This window comes from Pteropus alecto, unplaced genomic scaffold (assembly GCF_000325575.1).
Source record: "Pteropus alecto unplaced genomic scaffold, ASM32557v1 scaffold123, whole genome shotgun sequence".
In the NCBI taxonomy this organism is placed as follows: domain Eukaryota; kingdom Metazoa; phylum Chordata; class Mammalia; order Chiroptera; family Pteropodidae; genus Pteropus; species Pteropus alecto.
In genome coordinates this window covers 5,018,052-5,040,055 of record NW_006433950.1, presented here as the reverse complement: position 1 = coordinate 5,040,055, position 22,004 = coordinate 5,018,052, and the positions used below count along the sequence as shown (strand labels likewise).

Here is a 22,004-nt window from a genome sequence, read left to right as displayed (position 1 = left end):
CTTTTTTTCCTGCTGCTACCACTAGTTCAGACCCCGATAGGTTTAACTGATGCCGCCATCATCTTCATCTTCCTAAAGATACCTCCAGTATGTCACCACCGAGATAACAATCAATATCCTACCTGTCAACCAACTTACGGTCAAACAACTAGTCTTTCACAAGATAGAAAGATATTCAAGATCTTTCCCAATGTGGTCCATTCAGGAATCAGCCGTAACTGCCAACACCCCCTTTATGGCATCCTGACATCCAGTTAAAGTACTGCCACTAAACGTTCCCCATGTATTTGCATCCCATTCCAATCACAAGATTCTTCACCCCATTAGCTGTCCTAAAATATCCTGAAATCCCCTACCCGCTACATGTTGAAGTCTTACGCGCCACTCACCCACGGACCCTTACGCTGTCTGCTACTCTCTGTTCTGCACTATATTTGCTCTTAGGCTCCAAGCAGCTTGAAGACTCCAAACACGTCAGCCGTCCCTGTTCACAAGTGCCTAAACGAACACCTTGAGCACTGGGAAGTTCAACAACAGTTTGCAGAACGGATGAATGAACTAAAGTTCCTTCCTTTCTTTTGAACAGTAATTTCAATCAATAGCAAGACTCATGGATGACCTAATGTCTTTTGCTTTATTTGTACACTCTAGTGTATAAATGGAGACAGAATAACTTTCCACGCAAAGAGCTTTGGTTGTTCCCATCTCCTATTGGCTTTTCATCAAAGACAGTAGCAGTAATCATAGTAGTAGTAGTAGTAGTAGGATAGCATTAACAGTAGTAGTAACTTAATAATAGTAGGGGCGGCTAACATTCTCTGAATGCCTTCTCCCTCCCAGCCACAGTTCTCAAAGACTTACATGTAATAACTTATTTGATCCTCATGAGAACCCTATGACCCAGGTACGACTATCATCCTCATCCAACACCTTTTCCCAAATTTTGTGGCCATCGTTTTGTACCAGCCGCCTGAGTACAGCAGTAATCAGCCTGTCTGCTCTCCCAGATCCGATGTAAGAAAAATATGCTCAAGTAGCCACACACTCAAACTGACCCAGAAGGAAAGGGCCGTTGAGAGGGTTAGAGCTAGAAAGACAGATGCCTGTAACACCTTATATAAAAATGAAGTCTTTTTTATACACTACAGAGCACATACGCTCTACAAAAGCTTACTCACTTTTTCCTTCCTTCCAGACTTCCCACCTGACTTCCTAACAGAACTCACTTTTATGTCTCTAAGATAATTATTTCTGTGTTTATTTGTTTAATATGTGTCTCTCCAACGAAAATGGAAGTTCAATAAGGTAGTGGTCATATCGTCACGTTGATGGCTCTCTCTCTCCCTCAAGCCTGTAGTGCTGCTGGACACCTAACAGACACTCAAATATTTAGATGAACGAGCCCACGGAAGAAAGAAAGGAAGATAAGGAAAACGAGAGGAAGGAATGAATGCCTGACGGGCTTGCAGCATCTTGCAGCGATAGACGCTCATGCCCTCTCTGCCCACAGCGACAAGCCCAGCCCACCAGAAACGCTACTTAATGACCAAAAGGCACGGATGACACCGCCTTCCAGATGCACGTGGTCTCGGGACCGACAAGCTCTTGAGCTCGTACTTTCCTGCCACTTTGTTGTATTCCTTCTGCCCAATTTCCTCACACTGGACCGCTGGGGTATGATAAAAAGTCAAACTATAGAGCAAAACGCTGAACCCAAGCTTGGAAAGAGAGTCAACTTGTCATCTTTTCTTCGTGATTAGTCCTCTGATCTCTGGAACCCTTCCGAACTGAGCACACAGTACCCCGGGGTGGCTACTCAGGGTTTTCTCATCTCTTAAGTTTCCATCCTGAACTAGTCTAATCAGCTGACCATCGGCCACTCCAAGCAGTGGCAGAATTTAGCAATAAAGCCTGGGTTATGAACACAACTGGGGAGCTCGGCACTTCCTTGGCAGCGACTGCGACTTTCTCCTTCATTTGCATTCACATGCCCAGAAGCCTGACCAAAAGTTAAGGGAAATGTAAACCCTCAACCATCTGAGCCCAATCACAGCTAACACATGCGCAAGCACACAAATCCGCCCCATTTCCTTCTGGCCATCTCCCGCCCTTGACCTTGACAGATACAAACCCCTTAGAAAATCTCTAACTAGCAACACCTGCCAACGGCATTTACCTGATCCAAGAAACATATCCCAAAGAAGCAAAATATACTTATCCCACGCTGTGAATACACTTTAAAAAACCATCCAACACGACTCAAAGCTAAACGAGCAAGTAAACAGAGGCTCAAGTCACGTTAAGTGGAAGCGATTTTCCTATCGAACACTACTCCAAAGTTCTGTGATACACTGCTCGTTCAGCCACTGCTGTCACGTCCAATTAAGTCTGGATCGCGTTTTTGTTTACACTTACCTCTGCCACTCTGTGGGTGGAACTAAACCGAGGTGGTAAACCAGCCAGAACACAGTGTTGGTGGGTGGCATTGAGATCATCTGCAGGAAAAATAACAAAAATCAAGAAAAAGAAAAGAAAAGGAAAAAAAAAAAAAAGAAAGCCACACACACATACTTGACACTTATTAGTCACTATACACCATTTAACTACAATATAAACAGTAAATCCATCATTCAAGAATGACGACCAAAAAATACTTACTTTGTATCCTTTACACCATTCTTCATAAATAAACGACCATCAAAACCAAGACACTTTCAAGAATGAAAAGGGATGTTATTAATAATGATTCCAGGACGACAGGTGTAAAGCAGGAAACAGGATGTAGGGTTACCTTACTTTCTTGTAGTCTTATGATACCCACTCATGACAAAGTTTACTATTTGTAGATTGAACGTCTTTCTCTTTCTCATGATATATCTAATTCTACCCATGCCTTCAGAATAAGCCAAAATTCTTTCATGTTATTTGAGGTTGAACATCTTTCATCTGAAAATCTCTTTCTCCCCAAAGTATCAATTTTGTCCTAACAATTTTCCAGGCAACAAACCAACCAACTCAGCATGTTGCAAAGCTCTGGCTCTCAGAATAGAATTCAAGCCTATGGATTCACAACCCAAGAATGGAGTAGGTGGTGAGTTCATCAGCTGACGAACATGCCTAAAACCGCATGCGGCGGGAGGAAGACCAATGGCCAAGCTGTTGTGTATTCTCAGAAACGATGCCACATGTCAGGCAAAGTCTGTCCCACCTCCACTTAGGACATCACCTCCTGTATTACGAAGAAGAGAACCAAAGAGTCTGACCCCAGCAACACATGAGTTCCTACACAGGCACCAGAAGCTTCTTACCAAAATGCCAAGAAAGACGACTTAGTTAAACCAAGAGGCAAAGACCACTTCACCCCTTACGTGTGAAGAAAACAATCTTACGTGTCAGAAAAACAACCTACGATGTTACCTGTGAACACAAGAAAAGAAATGCAAAATGCCAATTGCAGGGCTCCTGCTTCTGGGCACTCTGGGCTAACGGTGACAAGGTTTACCCTCCGACCTTAAACAACTATACGACAGACCAAAAATAGCAAGCGAAGTTTCTGACTCTGGAAACAGAGCAAGATACAGTCCCAAAGGTAAGAGAAACAAAACAGGTGAGCCCTACAATTGCCCTAACTCACTGCCTGAGAACAGTTCCAATGCCACAGAGTAAAAATGGCAAAGTCAAACAGAACCCCCAGTTTTCAGTTTGCTTTCTTGACGAGTTGTGAAGACAGAGACTAGAGTGTGGGAAAGTCACACCGGCAAGGATTTGTAAGGCAGACCACTGGAATAGAAGGGCCTGCAAAGAGAGAGAGAGAGCAAGCAGACATCTCTGCGTAAGGGTTCCCTCGAGTCTGCTCACATGTGAATGATAAACCCCCAAGGGCAGGAAAAGCACGAGAAAGCTGTAGGCTGAACAAATCCCAGGTCTCACGCAGGGCCGTGAACACCAAGTACATGAGATAATGGACAGAGTCTCTAGAAAAGTTTCATCTAGTTGGGCTAAATAAGTCCTAGATCAAAGGCTGCTCTAGATCCATCTAACAGTTTAAAAGCAAGCTTTGAAAGGATCCAACTTATTCCAAATAGCTTAATTACTCATTAGAGCAAAGCACAACACTATTTGAAAAAAATGTAACAAAATAGGGTACCCTACAATTAAAATGTGCAATATCCAGTGTCCATTCAAAAAGTAACAAAGAGAAAGATATATGATACAGATGATACACAAGATACAAATCTTTCTTTCCCACACACAGTCTATAAATGTATATCTTTTATATATTAACAAAATGAAGCATCTAAAGATGAGAAATACGGTATCTGAAATATCACACGGAATAAGATTAACAGCACTTCAGACACTGCAGAAGAAAAGATCAGTGAACCAGAATATACAGAAATAGCAACAACCCAAAATGAAGCAGACAGAGAAAAAAAGACTGCAAAAGAATGAAGGAGCATTTATGACCTATGAGACAATATGTAAAGCAGTTTAACATAAATATAATTTGAGTCTCAGGGAATGGATCATGACAGAAAAAAATACTTGAGAAATGATGGCCAAAGGAAAAAATAAGAATAAAGAAAAAAGGCAACGAATCAAAAATATTAACAAATAAGGTAGATATCAACCCAGCTATATCAATAATGACTTTAAACATCAATAATCAAAATACACCAGTTCTAAGAAAGAAACTGTCAGACTGGATGAAAACACAAGAGCCAACTATATGCTGTCAACAAGAAATTCACTTTAAATATAAAGACATATATAAATTAAAAGTAAAAGGCTGGAGAAAGCATTATCGTGCTAACACTAACTAAAACAAAGCTGGAGTGTCTAAAAGAATTTCAGATAGAGCAGACTTCAAAGTAAAGAAAATTATCAGCAATAAAGAGGGGCATTACATAACAATAAAGGGGTCCATTCTCCAAGAACACATAACAATCCTTACGGTGTATGTGCCTTATAACAGAGCATCAAAACATGGGAGGTGAAAACTAATAGAAGAGTAAGAAGAAATAGACAAATCCACTATTTTAATTGGAGACTCCAACATCCGCTTTCAGAAACGGACAGATCCATGAGGCAGAAAACCAATCAGTAAGGACACGGGAACTCAAGATCATCATCGATCAACCCAGGGTAAACTGTGGCACATCCAGACAATGGAATGTTATTCAGCCCTAAAAAGAAATGAGCCTTGAGGAAATGCAAATGCATATTATTAAGTGAAAGAAGCCAATCTGAAAATGCTACATATACTGTATGATTCCAACGACACAACATTCTGGAACAGGCTAAACTAGAGAGACAGTAAAAAGACTAGTGGTTGCCAGGAGATGAAGGTATGAGATTAGGGGGGATTTTTGGAGCAGTGAAACTATTTTGTGTGATAGGTAATAGTGTACCGACGTCATAATACACTTTCAAAATCTGTAAAATATTCAACACCAAGACTGAACTCTGATGTAAAAAATATAGACTTGGTGATAATGACGTATCAGTGTAGGTTCACTGACGGTAAAAAAAAAATGCACCACTCTGGGGCAGGGTGTGGCCAGTGGGGGTACGTGGGTGGGGGCAGGGTTATGAGAACTCTCTGCATTTTCTGCTCAGTTTTGCTGTGAACCTAAAACTGGTCTAAAAAATAATCTCTATTTTTTTTTTTTTAAAAAAATATATCAACTGAAAAGTCTTCATCACCATCTTGAGGACTGAAAGGGACCCCGAGGTGAAGCAGGAAAAGCAGCTGGGACGCTGTTGCAGTCAGCAATGCGCGCGGGAGTCCACAGCGACTTGGCCTGGGGAGATGGTGAGCAGTGACCAGATCCACAACATCTTAGAGGAAAACTCCAGAACCTGCTAATGGACTGGGCTAGTCAAGAACGGGAAAGAGCAAAATTAAAGGCAATTCTGGGGATTCGTTTTCACAGGAACGACTGAAGTCAGTCGCAGAACATTCGGAGGTCATATAAACAGCATCTGAAAGTGCCGTGCAGGGTGGGGATGGAAACATCAGCGGCACATCTGGAGTTTTAAACGCAGACGTAAAGACGAGGAAGGCTGGGCAGAGGGCGCGGAGCAGATTCAGCCTCGGCAGACTTGGGCTCAGAAGTGTGGCTGAAGGCCCGATGAAGAAGCTGAGTGACCAGCCGCTCTCTCCTCCAGTTCGCCCTCTCTGAGGACCGTCATTAAGAACATCCCTGAGAATTTCTGGTCGATCCAGACTATTGTGCCTAAAAGGTGTTTCGGAGTCAAAGAAAGAAAGAAAGGAGCAGAGGTTGGAGGAGGGTCCCCAGGCAGGACTCCCGTGAAGGGTTAAAACAATGTCTAAAAATACATAAAGGCCATTCTCATCTTCATCTACCCAAAAAAAAGCCTCACTGCTCCTACGCTATTAATCCTGGGATCCACGGACATCGTGAGGGGAAGAATCATCTTAATGAACAGATACGAGAAGTGCGTTTGTTCCACTGAGAGGCCACCGATCTAACGCAGGCCGCGTGGCCAACGACATTCAAAGCCATCCTCTGAGGCTCGCACCTTTATCTAAATCCTCAGCAACTCTCGAATCGAACAACTTTTTCTGCAATTGCTTCCGACCGTCTCTAATCCTTTATGACGTTGAGATAGAATGCTATAATTTTCATTCAAGCTTCTAATTCATCTAAAACTCCGGGTCTATAAATGTGGTTCAAGCTCCATGGGTTGTGCTTCTCAAAGTCTGCACTAAAGGCCTTCCCGGTCTTAAAGGACCACTCCGAGTCATTTTTAGAAAGAAAACATAAAAGAATGTCTAGTGGCGAGAGCTAGCTCAGCATAGAGTTCAAAATGGGCTGACTTTATAGTCAAGTAGAATCAGTTCAACGAAACAAATAGACAAGACGCTCTCACTCCTGGCTGGCTAACGGCTGCGTGCTCTGTCGCTGGGTGAAGAGGGCTTCGGACAGTCACTGTGCCATGAAATCTCATCTCGCGTATAAAAGACCACGGGTGCACAAGCATCATGTACGCCACGGTGACCGAATCACGCCCAGGACTTCCCCGGTTTGAACGCCGAAGGCCCTCATCCTGAGAGCCCTCCCTACAGACAATCGGAACGGTTGGCCCCTCTCGGCTTAACCCAGCCCCTACTTGCTGGGTTTTGTCATCCAGTGTGTGTCACTAGGGCTATTTCATCCCAAATTTTGTAAAGTAACAATCAAGAGCTTTGCTGAAGGCACCCCTCAGGTAAATAAGCCCAATACTGAAACCCAATCTTCCCGGCTTCACACAATCACTGAAGCTTTGCATCCTTGCTCACCTGTCCACTCCCATCGCTCAATCTTAATATTTATGACCTTCTTTTTCCTAGACGTGGGGACATCCATGACTGAGACCATTTTCAGAATCTAATAGCCAGTGAAAGGGGGAAGGGGAGGGGAGCTTCCTGGCAAGATGTCGGCACAGACTCAGGCCTCTACCTGCCCCAGTTCTAGCCGCCCAGGGAGATGAGCGATGGAATAGTCAGAGAGATCCACGCTTCTTTCAGCACTAAATATCAGGGAAAGGCGCTCAACCCGCCAGAAATGGCAAGGCATTGTGCTGGATGCCGTGCAGGTGGACGAGGTTCACGGAGGATAAAAAAGGAGGTTGACACGGGACAGAAAGGGAAGCATGCTGATAATCGGGTGAATCCCGAGAGGGCCGCTCACCCTCTAACGCAGAGGTGACCAGCAGGAGGGCATGCCAGGCTCCCGGGCACCCACGGGGCAGGCCTCTGGCCTCTGCGGGGCAGCCTGCAGCACACGCAACCTGTGGTACTCACAGACCTCAGGACGTGTTGCTGGCACAAGCTGCCACTTTGAGAAGAGAACCAGGCATTGCTGGGGTAAGAAAGTGAGGTGAGCAGGTAAGCAGGGATGGGCCGAAGCTGCCACCATGTGCTCACGTGGCAAGTTCATCAAATCTCTCCTCTGTCGCTGTGAGGATGTATTTTCCTCCTTCCTATTAAGTGAAGGACTTGGCCAAGAATCCGTACTAAGTCTTCCCAGAAACAATCTCAACATCTATTTGACTAAAAGCCAGGACTGTTCCTCTTTCTATAAAGAGACACGGACGAGGACAAATCACCAGACTCATGTGAAAATGCTGCAGTTCAACAGAAAGGGACCACTGTGCTTGAAACTGTCTCTTCTGAAAAAGTTTCACTCAAAATGGCAGAAAATTTTTTTTACTCGATTCTCAATATTTCAGGAAGATGTTGGATTCAAGAAGACACTCTATGAAAATGAGGCAATCAGACATGAAGACGGAACAGTATGAGATCAGAAAACATGGCTTAAAGTTGATCTTTATTTCATAGTATCGCTTCATTGAAAAGGATCATAGGTGAGCAACAGAACACAGGCTGCGGAAAATCAAATTACTGAAATGCGGTAAACTCAGAAAAGTCCTCCTAGAACTCAAAGGGAGAAGGAAAATCAGTGGAAGAAGAGACAAGACACGAGAGACCGATTCTGGAAACCAAATCAGACGTAACAGGAATCTTAGAAAGAACAAAGAAATAGAAGAATATTTTCCAAAGCTGTGAAAAGGCCTGAGTATGCACCACAAAATGGTTCGCCAAGTACAAAAACGTATTCTGTTCAAAACTAAACATGTACTACAAATGTCCAAAGAGAAAGCATCGTTCATCACAATAGAATCAAAATGAAGATGGCCTCAAACATCTCCCTAGCTTCAAACATCAGAAGTGAAGGGAATAATATCTGTAGTTTTAAGGCGGAAAGTTCGTTAGTCAAGAATCCTATAGCTGTTCGAGGAGATCTTTACATGTGAAGGCACAGAAAGCCACTCAGACGATGCGAGTACTCAGAGGATATGCTGCCGCCGTTCCCCTGCCATTAGCCTTCCTGAAAAAATTGTTAGAACCTCCACTTTAGCTGACCAAGACCTATCGAAGCATAAAAGACTATCAATGAGCATAAAAGAAGTTAAATAATTTCGGATGTGGTTATTTAAGTTAATTCAAGTATAAAAAATAATATTTGAAAGTAAAGATGCTTTACCTGAAAAAATAATATATTAAAATAATATTTGAAAGTAAAGATGCTTTACCTGAAAAAATAATATATTAAAAATTTAAGTCAAAAGTCCAAAAGAGTATATTAAAAAATGCCTGGGAAGTGAGCAGAAGAGTTGAATAAAGTAAATATCAGGAAAAACACTCATACCTCAACAGAAAAATGGGCAAAAGATGATCAGCCAAAGAATACTAATGGAAAGAAATATACGAATGGCTGATGTGGAAAATGAGCAATCTCATCAATATATAAAGAAATGCAATTTAAAGCAACAGCACATTACTGTCGCCCATTAAACTGGCAAAAAATAATTGTTGAGTTGCAATGCCCAGAATTGTCTAGGGTGAGGGAAAGGAGGCTGGTGGAAGTAACTGATAACCACATTTCACACACTGCGAGTGGGAATGTAAATTCAACAATCTCTCTACATAACAGTCTGACAATATAATATTATGTACAGTTTTAAAATACCCAGACTCTCGTCCCTCACCCAGGTATTCCACTTCCAGTGAAATGAATTAAGTGACCAAAAGCAGAAGATTAATATTTCACCCACATTTTAAAAAACCATTTTGAAGGAATATTTAATAAGAAAAATGTTTACGATATGAGTATTGAAACAAGATACAAAATATCATATCTGATATTTTCTGAAAAGAAATAAATATATAGTCCCATGTACAGAAACGTTAGAAAGAATTAGACCAAATAGTTACGAATGATATTATCTCTGTGTAGGCGATATTACGATGTATTTTTATTAACTACTTTACACTTTCCTAAACTTTGTAAATTCTCAACAAAGAGCACGTACCCCATTTTATTGATTCCAAGGTACACATTTTTTCTTCATATTTCTTCAAATTGAACTACATCTTAAAACTGATGGCATCTTTGACTGGATGACATATATTACTACTGTACTTAGCGATGAAAGATAAAATAAGTATCATTATTTTGGAACGATCTAGAGGGAGAGTTCTATGAAGAGATCCTCAGAAAAGAGGTTCGCTCCCCAAATAACAACGATGGCACACAGCCACAGTGAAGGCACTAGCAGCCTCGCATAGTTTCCTAAATCCTCCCCCAGAGACACCTTTCCATGGGAGGGAAAACTCTTTTATAAAAACAAGCACTAGGTGAAGATGACCTCAGGGTACACAGCTTCCCCCCTCTTTTTTTTAAATTAACTTTTATGGAATGCTTAGTTTGTTGCTGGGTTGTGACGAGGATGGATTCCTGAGGTTAATCATTCGTTTTTTGCCTTCTAAATATGCAAAAAGAACGTTAATCTCACTTTGGCAAGGGCGGCCTCGTCCTCCTCCCTGATGAAACTCCTCCCAAGAGACAGGGCAGAGGGGGCTGGGCAAGGGGGGAGGACAAGGGGCAGAGGTCAGGCTGCCAGACAACGTGAATGAAGGACTCTCCTTCCTCATCCCCTTCCTGTATGCAGAGCCGTCACTCCTGCCCGCTACTCCAGGGCACTGTGGGGCCCAAAACTTTCCAGATAAAGTTAATGAATGAAACAAGACGCAGCTGCCTAAGCCTCTAAGTTCTGTCCTTTCGTATAACTTGTGACTTCTCTCTTTATTCCTTCCCACCTCACATCTAATTTTCCACTGGCAACTGAGGAAGATGGCTACGGTTTCTAGCTAATACCTGGGGAAGGGGGAAAAAGGACGTTCTCTCCCAACGTGTGGCACCTTCGTATTACGTACAAGGCGCTAAGGGCTGCGTGTGGTTCGAGACTACAGAGAATACACGTAAAGTAGTGCTGCTCTCCAAAAGCTTAGCCCGAGGAGATGACACTATCGTCCTGAGGGGAAGGAGAGCACCGGCATCCACACGGATTGGTTGGTGGCCCTGCCACTGTGGGTATCCCATTTTTTTAATGTCACCCCTAAATGAGTGAGTTATACATAACCTACATAAAGAGAAAAGCATGACACGGTGGAGGGAAGAGTGTGAATAAAGACAAGGAAAAAAACTTGTGCCTGGACCAATTCTGGGACAGAATTTTAGAACAAAGCCACTACAATGAATTGATGAAGGAGTATAATTTATATCTTTCTAAAATTTTTTAAATGTTTATTGAGCCCAGAAGAATTACTCCACAGGAAGAGTTTAGTGAATCTTCCATCATGGGGCATACAGTCTGGCCTTGAAATCTGCTATAGGAACTGACTAATTCAGCAAAGACAAAGTCATTCCTGTCTTAGTCCTGGGCTCAAACCTTCAACAAGGATCAATTAAAAAAAAAAAAAAAAGGCTTCATTTATGGTCATTCTTCCACTGTCTTTAGAGACACGGCAAAGAATACACGCAGGATATGCAATCAAATTAAAAGCCTGAAAAATTCTTTTCCACGGCTGACGCTTTTAGGAATTACTTTATATAGACAGAGAGCCAAAGAGGGCATATTAAGACTGCCTGCCAAAAGGAAAAATTCCACCCAGCCAACCCAGATGCAGAGTTCTCCCAATACAGCAGGATTCTGAATGAATGAAGCATAGAAGAATAAAAAGATCTCACAATTCATAGTAACGCATCCATCCTTGGCTTGAAAGAAACCAACACATTTTTGTTACCTGGGGTGGTTTTCTTATAAAAGATTTGGAAGAGAATGTACAGATTGATCTGGACACTGCGTCGATTGTGGAAAATTCTGGGATGTCACATGGGTATTTGGACTAGATATAAAGAAGTAAAGAATGGGTCACTGAAGGACTCGAGTGCCATGGAAGATTCTAAAAGGTATCTCTGGAGATTCCCGAGTATTAGGTGAATGGCCATCTGTTTGGGGGAGGGGCTTCAAAACCTTTTCAGCCAGGAGCTTTCAAGGACAGACAAATATTTCCTTTTGCCTGAATGGCTGACACATATTGCCATGAAATAAAAAAAATATCAAAATAAAAATTAAAATTTAAATTTAAAAAAGGCCAATCTTTGGTTCATTCATTTACTCATTAATTCAATAATTATTTATAAAGTACCTACCATGTTCGAAGTATTACGTTAGGTACTGAAGAGGTTACAAATTTTTAGGAATATAAAATATAGCAGATAGAAGGCATTTTTAGGAAATTCCAAGAAATAAGAACACAGGGAACCCAAGTAAAAACAGAACTAGCAAAGGAGTGAAATGAGAAGAAATCTCAGTCTGATAACTGTGCCGGGTGGGCTTGATGAACCCAATATTTATCAAAACGTTAAATAAGCAGTATGACGAAACATCTAGCGGCACAGAGATATCACAATGGCGTGATTCTTCTGTCAACAAGAATAAAGAAAGGCATGGATGAACTCCTGGGGAAGAGGGAGGGCTCCACAAACACAGCAAGCTAACATGTGGCTGGATTCTGAGCCTCTGACGAAAGGCAGTCTCAACCAGACCCTGTCAACGTTCCCGCTCCACTGACACAGGCTTAGTGACTACAGTAGACTGTATCTTCTGTTTATGGATCCAGTCATTCTATTTGGTTCTGCAATAAATAACAAGCACATACACGCTGTTATGTGCCGGCTTTCCAATTTCAGAATCAATGTCCAGAGAAAGCACAGTGGTTATATCGAAATTACAAATTACTGTGTAAACGTTATAAACTTCAAAAATGTAAAAGTAACGATATGGCTGAAGAGAACTTTAATTTCCCCATCATACTACTAAAAGTCAAGAGAGTATCTCTATATTGGTTATAAAGTTAATCGGAAAAGAAAAAAAACTCGAAGTAAATGTTAACAAAAATTAGCAAGAGTGAGAGACAGTGTGAGACAGCTGATTCCACATTTTTCTTAATGGAGAAACGGACGATGCTTACAGTTGTTGGATAAAGAAACAGAAGAATTAACTATGTCCTTAAGAGTTAAGGAAGTAATCATTTGAAGAATAAAGTACAAATATAATGAAAAGAAATTACTTTTAGGAAATGCAAGTTGGGGTAGATGGCAAAGAGTTTTTCACTTTCCATTTTAGATCATCCTCAACTATTTGAATTTTTATTTCCTAGTTAATATATTATTTTTATAATACCAACAATAAGATGAATGAGATACAGACATGAAAAAAAACGTCTCCAGGGCAATTTATCAGGTTAAAAAAAAAAAAAAAGAAAGAAAGGAAAAGCAACTACTATAAACATATATATAATAAAGTCCCTTTTGTATTTTTTAAAAGTAGCAGCAGCCAATGCGTACAGAAATTAGCATGACTATATTTATGTTAATGCTTACAGAAGGACCAGATAGAGGATAAAAGAACACTTCCACATTTTATTCTATTTGCTTCCACTTTGTTAATCCTTTACAGTGAAAATATATTCGTATTCATCTAATTAATTGTTCAATTTTTTTCCCCACATTTTTAAAGAAAAAAGATTTCATGACCATGAGCAAGGATAGCATGGCTAAATGGAAGGAAAAACAGCTTTGGTCTCAGAAAAACCTGGATTCACACACAAGCTTCACTAGGTATGTCATTTTGAACAAGTTATTTTGCCTCTCTAAGCCTCAATTTCCTTTTTTAAAAGAGCTTTATTGGGATATAATTCACACACCGAAGAATCCACTCATTGAAAGTATACAATTGCGTGTATTGTAGTAGTATGTTCACAGGATTGTGCAGCCATCGCCACAAAGCAACGTGGGAGCATTTTCATACCCATAAAAGAAACCACATACCCATCAGCAGGCAACCCCATTAATTTTCTTTCCTGGGAAAAAATGGGGATCAGAGGGGGTTGGAGTACCTGACAGGCTGGTTAAAAGAAATAAATAAAATGTATCAAAACCTTCAGCACAGTGGCTGGTCCCCAGCACGTACCCTCATCCCCTGCATTTCGAGTAAAGTTCAAGACAAAATGATGCAGAAATAAGCAAAAGGCCTGGGAGTGATAAGGAAGTGTGAGAGGTGGGCAGATCCTCTCCAGGCGCCAGGAATACGGAGTACCTGACAGGCTGGTTAAAAGAAATAAATAAAATGTATCAAAACCTTCAGCACAGTGGCTGGTCCCCAGCACGTACCCTCATCCCCTGCATTTCGAGTAAAGTTCAAGCCAAAATGATGCAGAAATAAGCGAAAGGCCTGGGTGTGATAAGGAAGTGTGAGAGGTGGGTAGATCCTCTCCAGGCGCCAGGAATACGCGCAGGTGCCTGTCCCCAGGGCTCAGGTGCCTGTCCTCGGGGCTCAGGTGCCTGTCCTCGGGGCACATCCCACAAGCCGTGCCCTCTCCCTAATTCTACTGAATACAAAATAAAAAATAAAAAAATCAGGTATCCAGTCAAAGAGCACAAATTTGAAAACGTCGGCATCTGGGGACATATTTTAGAGAGAGAGTTTCAGGAGGAGAGACACGTCCTCGACTCTGCAAAAAGCGAATGGCGAGAAGCGAACCCCGCAGTGAGCAGGTGAGACGGACACTGTGAGTTCACGGCGGACGAGCGGCTGGAACTCTCCTGTCATGTTTCTCCTTTTCAAAGTGAAAACAAACATGACAGGTGCTCGTTTGGCTGTTGGAGCACTTTCCCCTTAAATGGCAATTCCTCAAGCTCACCGACTGCAGCCTCGAGTCCTAATTTATTGCCGTTTCTGTGTCATTCCCTCGCCTCGGCAGAAAGCAGAACATAGCACCTACGTTTCAAGACCCATGAGAGGTAATAAAGTATAATTATTTAGAATTTATGATTAAGCCATAAATTATAGGCGCTTTTTACTTCAGTTGGTCAGAGGTTGGGGGAGGAAGGGAATGGGGTCGGTGGGAACAACAAAAGCCTTTTTTTCCTTTGACTAAAACGTCTAAATCAGGGCAGGACTGAGGGACACCAGAGGATTTGCTAAGATACCACAGTCCCAAAGTCAAGGCCCTGAGGAGCCTCGGGTAAGAGACTTTAAACTCCTAGAGGCCTCGGTTCTTCCTGCTGGAGCGCCCACGTGGCCCCCAAAAACAGAGGCGCGCCATACTTCCAGGTGAGAGAACATCAAACGTTCGGGTGCTCCTGGTCTTGCCCCTCTCAAGTAGATATGCCCCCAAGTCACTTTATGGGCTACGGAATTATATGTACGGAATAGTTAGGTGCAAAGCTGGCAAAACTCGGGGCGTGGAGCGGGATGAGGGCACCACATTCGCTCTCTGTGTCACCCGCTCACTGCATCAGCTCGCCGGTAACCATGGCCCGGGGCCCGCGTCTCGTCATGAGTCTCCACATTCGAATCGTAGTTCGCAAAGCCCGTTCCCTTTCACTTTCTTATTTGGCCTCACAATAACCCTGGGAAGCAAATGTCGTTACCACTAGTCTGACGGTGAGACACAGACTCGGGGGCGCTAACAACGCCACCCCAGCAGACCGTGATCGAGTCCAGAACCCGGTCTCCTGACGGAAAACCCCATGGCCTGCTTGTTATTTTACCCCAAACTGTTGCTGAGCTAAAGTAAATCCCAAAAAGAAAGACTAGGGATCTCATTTCGTATGACTTTTTTTCTTTTTCCGCAGGGGAATTTTTACTGGGCAACGGAAGCTTTCAAATAACTGATTGTTATAGTAACGATAGGTATTTGAACATGAGATTCGGTTGGACTTAAGGAAATAAAGAGACCAGATGGAACAAAGTTACGAATATCGGCACCTAAAAAGTAATAATAACAATAATAATAATAATAATAATAATACATTAAGGGGGGAGGGGCTTGCCCCAATTATTTACCTAGCACTCACCTTTGTCCTGAAACACCCACCTCCACACCCGACTCCTGGTTAATAAACATCATTTGGTTGATGTCCCTTGAACTGTATAATCTGTTCCACCAAAAAAAAAAAAAAAGAAGAAGAAGAAAACGTTTTTCTCCCAGCCACTTTTAAGTCTCTAACGCCCAGGTTACATTCAGTCTATGGAAACCATCTGGGGCAGAGTAAATCACCCTGCTCTGAAAAAGACCAGAGTTATTTTTTTTTTTAACTCTAAGTGTGTTTTGAAGTCCTGGTTGGAAAATTAGTGAAAATTGTAAATCTGTTTGCAAATCTGGTCATGTCTAACTTTGAGATTAGGGCAAAGATTCCAATTTAAAAGTAGAAGCGTGACAACCCCAGTTAAGCGTGTCCGCAGGCGATGCCAGCAGGGCCTCCGCTCGCTTCCACAGGCCGTGGATTTATGACGAGCACCCGACACGCTCCCCATCAGACACCCCTGGAGTACTCACTTGAGACAGCAGCGTTCAGCCTGCACTTCCTCTGCAGACCAATATATTATTATAAATTGAGCTAAACTGTTTCCTTTTCGTAAGTGCTATGAAGTTCAGATTTCAGATATCGGCACAAGGCTGACGTCTCTCCATAGGGCTCCTTACAGTATCTGGATTTTCAAAAGTAAAGGAAAAAGGCAGCAGTCGACCCTGGTTGCATTTAGTTTTGTTTTGTTTTGTTTAAGAGGATTTGGACGAAAATTCATTTTAGAAATCCAATATATCTTCATAAAAAAAAAAAAAAATTTTAAATGCAAACTTTGGGAACATTGTACTGTGCGTGGCCCAGGTCAGTGAGGGACCAGCTAGTTCACCTATATCTGAAGGCGCGAGTTGAGAAAGTAGCTATTACGTCTTGGATATCGGCTCCAACAAAATAATAATACTTCTGTTTATCACCTACAATAGCTAAAGGGACCAATGTATATTTTAAAATGTATGTGCATTGTAATACAATATTCAAAATATAAACATTCAAAACATTAAAAAAAAATTTAAAAGGACAGTGCATTTAATATTTCATTATTCTATTTCTGAGACAAGAAAAACCTTAATTTTAAAAAGAAATGAAAAAGAAGAAGCCCACAAACCACTGTCGTTTCTTCTTTCCCTTCCTTCCTGAACGACTGAGTCCTGAAGCCTTCCCGGGAGGCAGAGGCACCGCGCTGGGGGAGGGAGAGGGGCTCGCAGAAGCCCACAGTGGGGTCAGCGCCCGAGCAGGACAAAATGACAAGTTCCGGTCCATGCCTCTCACCCGCTGTGTAACCGTGGCTACGTGACGACATCGACCTAACCTTAATTTTTATTCTTGCAATATAGCTAATGCCTACTTTTAGGATGATCGAGAAGATGAAAAAAAATGCTTGACTTCTTGTTAGCCCCCAATAAATGTAGTTGTAATTCATATACTACTATCATTCCGGACATATATGTGTATTTACAAAAAAGGCTGAAAAAAATATATATTAAAACAGGCGTGAACCTGATTTTTATATTCTTTCATTTATACTTTTCAGTCTCTTTTCTCAACAATGAGGACAGATTACTCCTGCAATGAGATGTTAATAAACAAATGGAAGGTAGCTGAACTTTTACAACATGCATTTCCTAGTTTTAGACACGGAAAATTAATTAAGATGGCACTACTCTGACTCTCATTTCTTTCAATGATACAAATTGCTGATAGAAACTCCTGAACTAAGTTTCCAAAGGAAAGCAGTTTATTGGCTGAAATTAACACCCATTGATACTCAAGGTAAACATCCAAATCTGGGCAGTACATTGAAAAATGAAATAATGCTCTGTTTTATCTACAAATGATGCGCGACGATGGAGCGGAGGCTTCAGGACAGAAACTCCGTTCCCGACGCAGGCAGGGGAGAGGCAGGGGGAGGTATGAATTTAACCCTGAACACGTCCCACGCTGGGATTTCTGTGGACAGCGATCAAGTCTACGTGGTCCCTTCTAGAGTGGAAAAACACGGTACAGAGGTTCCTCGACTTACGATGGGGTCACGAAGCGATAAACGGATCGTAAGCTGAAAATGCATTTACTACAACAGCCTACCAAACGTCAGAGCTTAGCCTAGCGTACCACAAGCGTGCTCCCAACACAACGTCAGCTGCAGTTGGGCACAATCATCTAACGCAATGCGCACACACACTGTACGGTGCTGGCTGTCGACCCAGATGTGGCTCACAGTCACTGTCCTGCATCACCAGAGAGCAAGCTCTGTGCCGCACACCACTAGCCCGGAAAAAGATCAGACTTCGAAACCTGAAGACCAGTTTCTACTGAATGCGCATCACTTTCGCACCACCGTAAGGTCAAAAAATCGTGAGTCGAACGATGCTAAGTCAGGGACCACGTGTGTATGAAACCCGAAACCCACTCTGGCCCCTGTGCTGCCTCGGGGGGGGCCGAGTGACTCTCATAACAATCTCCACTCACCTCGCCCAACGGTCGTTTGGAGACTGGATGAGGCTGCTTATGGAAAAGTGACTTGTAAAACGGTAAAGCCATGTACGAACGGAAGGCGGGAGATGCGGGGCTCACTGGGCTCTGTGTTCAGCAGATGCAGGAATCAGCCCATGAGAAGATATTTAAGAGGTAAAGAGACACAGCATTAAGCACCAGGGAACCACACTGTGAGAGAGTCATTCCCTACAAAATGATCCTCCGACGTTCCTGCTGGTATCAAAGAGCATGTCTCAGGTACCATACGAACACCTCTCTAACGGCCGCTAAGCTCCCTTTTTAATCACAGAGACAGAACAGACTCAGACTCGGGATCTTCAGCAAAAAAAAAAAAAAAGCCAAATACTGGTTTTCCATTGAATATAGTGATATAAAATCTGCTAAAATAAATGCATTTTGATAAAAGAAAAAAGTGAATTTAGAGAGTAATACTATGTCAGGGACAGTAAGGTAGCACAAGGATCCGCCAAGAACCTCGAAGCTCATGAACGAACGGTTGAAATTTGGAAAGTACTTAAATAGGTGATGCCTAAAGAGCTGTTGCAACTTTGACTTTCTAGGAGTCAGGGACCAAGTCTGATCCATCCCCAGTATCTCCTCCAGAGCTTTAAGTAGTGTGTCAAACACGGTGGGTCCTCTACAAACACTCAATTAATTAGGAAATCATTCTTATAATAAATATCGGGTTTGAGTCTGGGTGCTTCCCAGCTCTAAAACCAACACATGAGCGGATTCCCCCAGGCAGATAAGAGTCAGAACAATCAGCCAAGGAGAGAATACACTCTGAGATGCTTAATGAGTCAGAAAGGACATGACTGGTACATTGTGCATCAAAACGCAAGAAAGAAAGTCCCAAAACAAAACAGAAAACTTAGAGCAAATAAGGAAAAACAAAGGTCCACAAACTCCACAGCTTCGGTTAGCGTAACCACAGCTGAAATACTGCTTCCCAACACTCTAAATGACAAGTGGGGAGAAAGGCCCTGCCGACAGCTCAGCTGCTCTCATGAAGAAACTAAATTCAAAACTGGAAAAATCCCTCGTCACTAAGACCCTACGCAGACAGGGAAATAGTTTTAAAACTTCACAATGATAAGTTGATTTAGATGACTTAGTGCCTCTGATGAAGACTCCTGAAAATTGTTTGGCACATTTAGGAAACTCCATAAACACCGAGAATGGAAAGAAAAGCAATGCTGAAAAATTAGCATATCAAAAAAAAAAAAAAAACCCAGTTAGATGTAGAAATTTCATAATTACTCTAAAATACTTAAAAAGTTTCATTTCAAAAGACATATTCAAAACATTACCCAATAATCGAAAACTTAGGCAATAGAGCATCGATAGCCTAGTTACCAAGCATAAAATAGCAGTCTCCTTGGTGAAGGGGTATTGCCAAGCCAGGTGTCTCGATGTCCCACGAGATCTTGAAACCAACATGCCAGATATCGGGATCTCTGCCTTCAAGCTGAGGGTCCTCCTCACTTTCCTCTTCAGGGCCTGTTGGAAGAGAAGGGACAGATCAGAAAGGAAATGCTTCATCTAAAAGCTCTGAGTTTTATAACGGTTATCTTCGGAATAACTGAATTTTAATTTTTAAAAAAATCCTCATGTATATTTTTAAAAACGCATTCTTTAGAATATTTTTAATATGTCATTTATTTTTAAATCAAAAAATCTTAAAATGGTAAGGAAATAACCACGGATACCAAGGAAAACAAAAGGTTCAATTCTTTGCAAAGAAATTAGAAAATCTAGATTAAATGGTTAGTTTTTAGGAATACAGTAATTACTTAAATCGACACCAGCAGAGATAGAAAAGCTAAACAAGATACAAAAGGTATAGAAGTTGTCAAAGAACTAGCACTCAGGAAAACACAGGTGTACAGAGTTTCAAAGGAGAATTCTACCGAACAGTTAAGGAGTGGGTAACCGGTATTCCTGAAATTGTTTATGATCAGAGAAGAAAAAGTTTCCAAATTCTTTTCATGAAGATAGAATAATGTATATGAAAATCCAAAAAAACAAAACAAAACAAAACAAAACACACACACACACAAAGACACAAATACACAAATGCTTTCAAAACACACACATACACACAGAAACCAGTCTCACATCTGAAAATCAACACAAAATTCCTAAGAACGACATAAGGGAATAGAATCCAAATCCAGCAGCATGTTAAAAGAATAACGGCCCAAGACCAAGTACAACTTATTACAGGAATACAAAGCTAGTTCAAGAAGCAAAAACTCACACTTGAAATTAATCATATTTTTAGATGAAAAAATATCACGAGTCACCAAAGATACATAAAAGTATTCAATAAAATACATCTTTTCATGATTAAAATCCCCAATAAGATAGAAATAGGTGGCGAGTTCCTTGACAGGATACTGATCTATCTCATGCCCAATGCCGGCATCATATTTTAATAGGGAAACATCAGAAACATTCCCAAAGTTAAGAATCAGAAAACGATGCCGTTTATCACCACAATGACCCATCACGGCCAACACAATGGTGCCCTTTGGAGTTGCATAACAGAGGAGTCCCGTTTAGACACAAAAACAGGTACAAGTTTTTTTAAAAGAAAAAATATTCTTTTGCAAACGACATGCTTATTTATCTGCGAATCAACCAGAAAAAACATATCCCAAGCAATAAGCAAATTAAGAAAATGCTAGCTACAAAACTGTGCACATAAAAATATCTAGTAAGATTTTTACACATGCATTCTCTACATAAAGAAAAACTTGAAATTATTATTGAAGAACACGAAAGAATATTTAAACAAAATAGTGACATATTATGTTCTTGGGAAATAAAACTGAACATCCTGGAAATGGTAGTTCTCCCTAAATTCATCTATAGGACTGATTATTTTGGTGAATGGGGTTGGTAACTAGGCGAGCTGATTATACAATGTGCATAAAAACGTAAACAAGCAAGCATAGCCAGGAGATTTTTTTAATATACAAAGAGCTCCTACACATCAATAAGATAAACACCAATACTCAAATAGAAAAATGAGCAAAAGTTATTAAGACGAAACACACAAAAGCAAACGAGTTTGTAAACATATAAAAAGATGTTCATTCAAACTTATTCACACAAGAGATTCAAATTAAAGCCCCGATAGAGAGTTTTCACCTATCAGATCAGAAAAGAGCAAACACTTTGATAAAATGTGGTATTAGCAAAATGGCATGCTCAAAAACTGTGTAGAGGCCAATTTCTCAATACCTATCAAAATTCCAAACGCGTAAACCCTCTGAACCTAGAGAACTCCACGATTCCACTCTCATGAATGTGTGCCAAAATTCCTACTTGCACAGGCTGTAAGACGACATTGAGCAAAGACAGGTATTGTAGCACTGTTTATAAGACCAAAAGATCACAGAGAACCTAGATGTCCATCAGTAAGTTTCTGGTGAAATAAATTATGAAATGTCCAGGCAATGAAATATTACGTAGCCACTGAAAGTTATATGCACCGATACAAAACTATGATATATTTTTAAGAGAAAAAAACTAATAGGTTATAGTTTGTGTGAAAAATACAAACACATATGTGTGTGTGTGTGCACGTGCGCTCATACACTCACCTATAGTATTTCAAGAAGGATACTCACTCTCACAACTGATTTTGCTGAGAGGAGAACGTGTCTGGGGCACAGGAGTGGGAGGGACACATAAAGGAGAAGGCACACACTATAATCT

At 41.3% G+C, this 22,004-nt stretch overlaps 1 protein-coding gene across 8 annotated transcripts in view; it reads right to left on the bottom strand.

Moving 5' to 3' along the window:
- FTO (FTO, alpha-ketoglutarate dependent dioxygenase) overlaps positions 1-22,004 on the bottom strand; it is a 331,224-nt gene that overhangs the window by 201,590 nt on the left and 107,630 nt on the right. For all 8 annotated transcript variants that reach the window (XM_015586964.2, XM_025044569.1, XM_025044570.1 and 5 more), the window contains 2 exons: positions 19,635-19,778; positions 2,416-2,495 (listed from right to left, as the gene is read on the bottom strand). In XM_015586964.2, the coding sequence (XP_015442450.1) occupies positions 2,416-2,495; positions 19,635-19,778 (224 nt within the window). The remainder of the gene's footprint in view (positions 1-2,415; positions 2,496-19,634; positions 19,779-22,004) is intronic.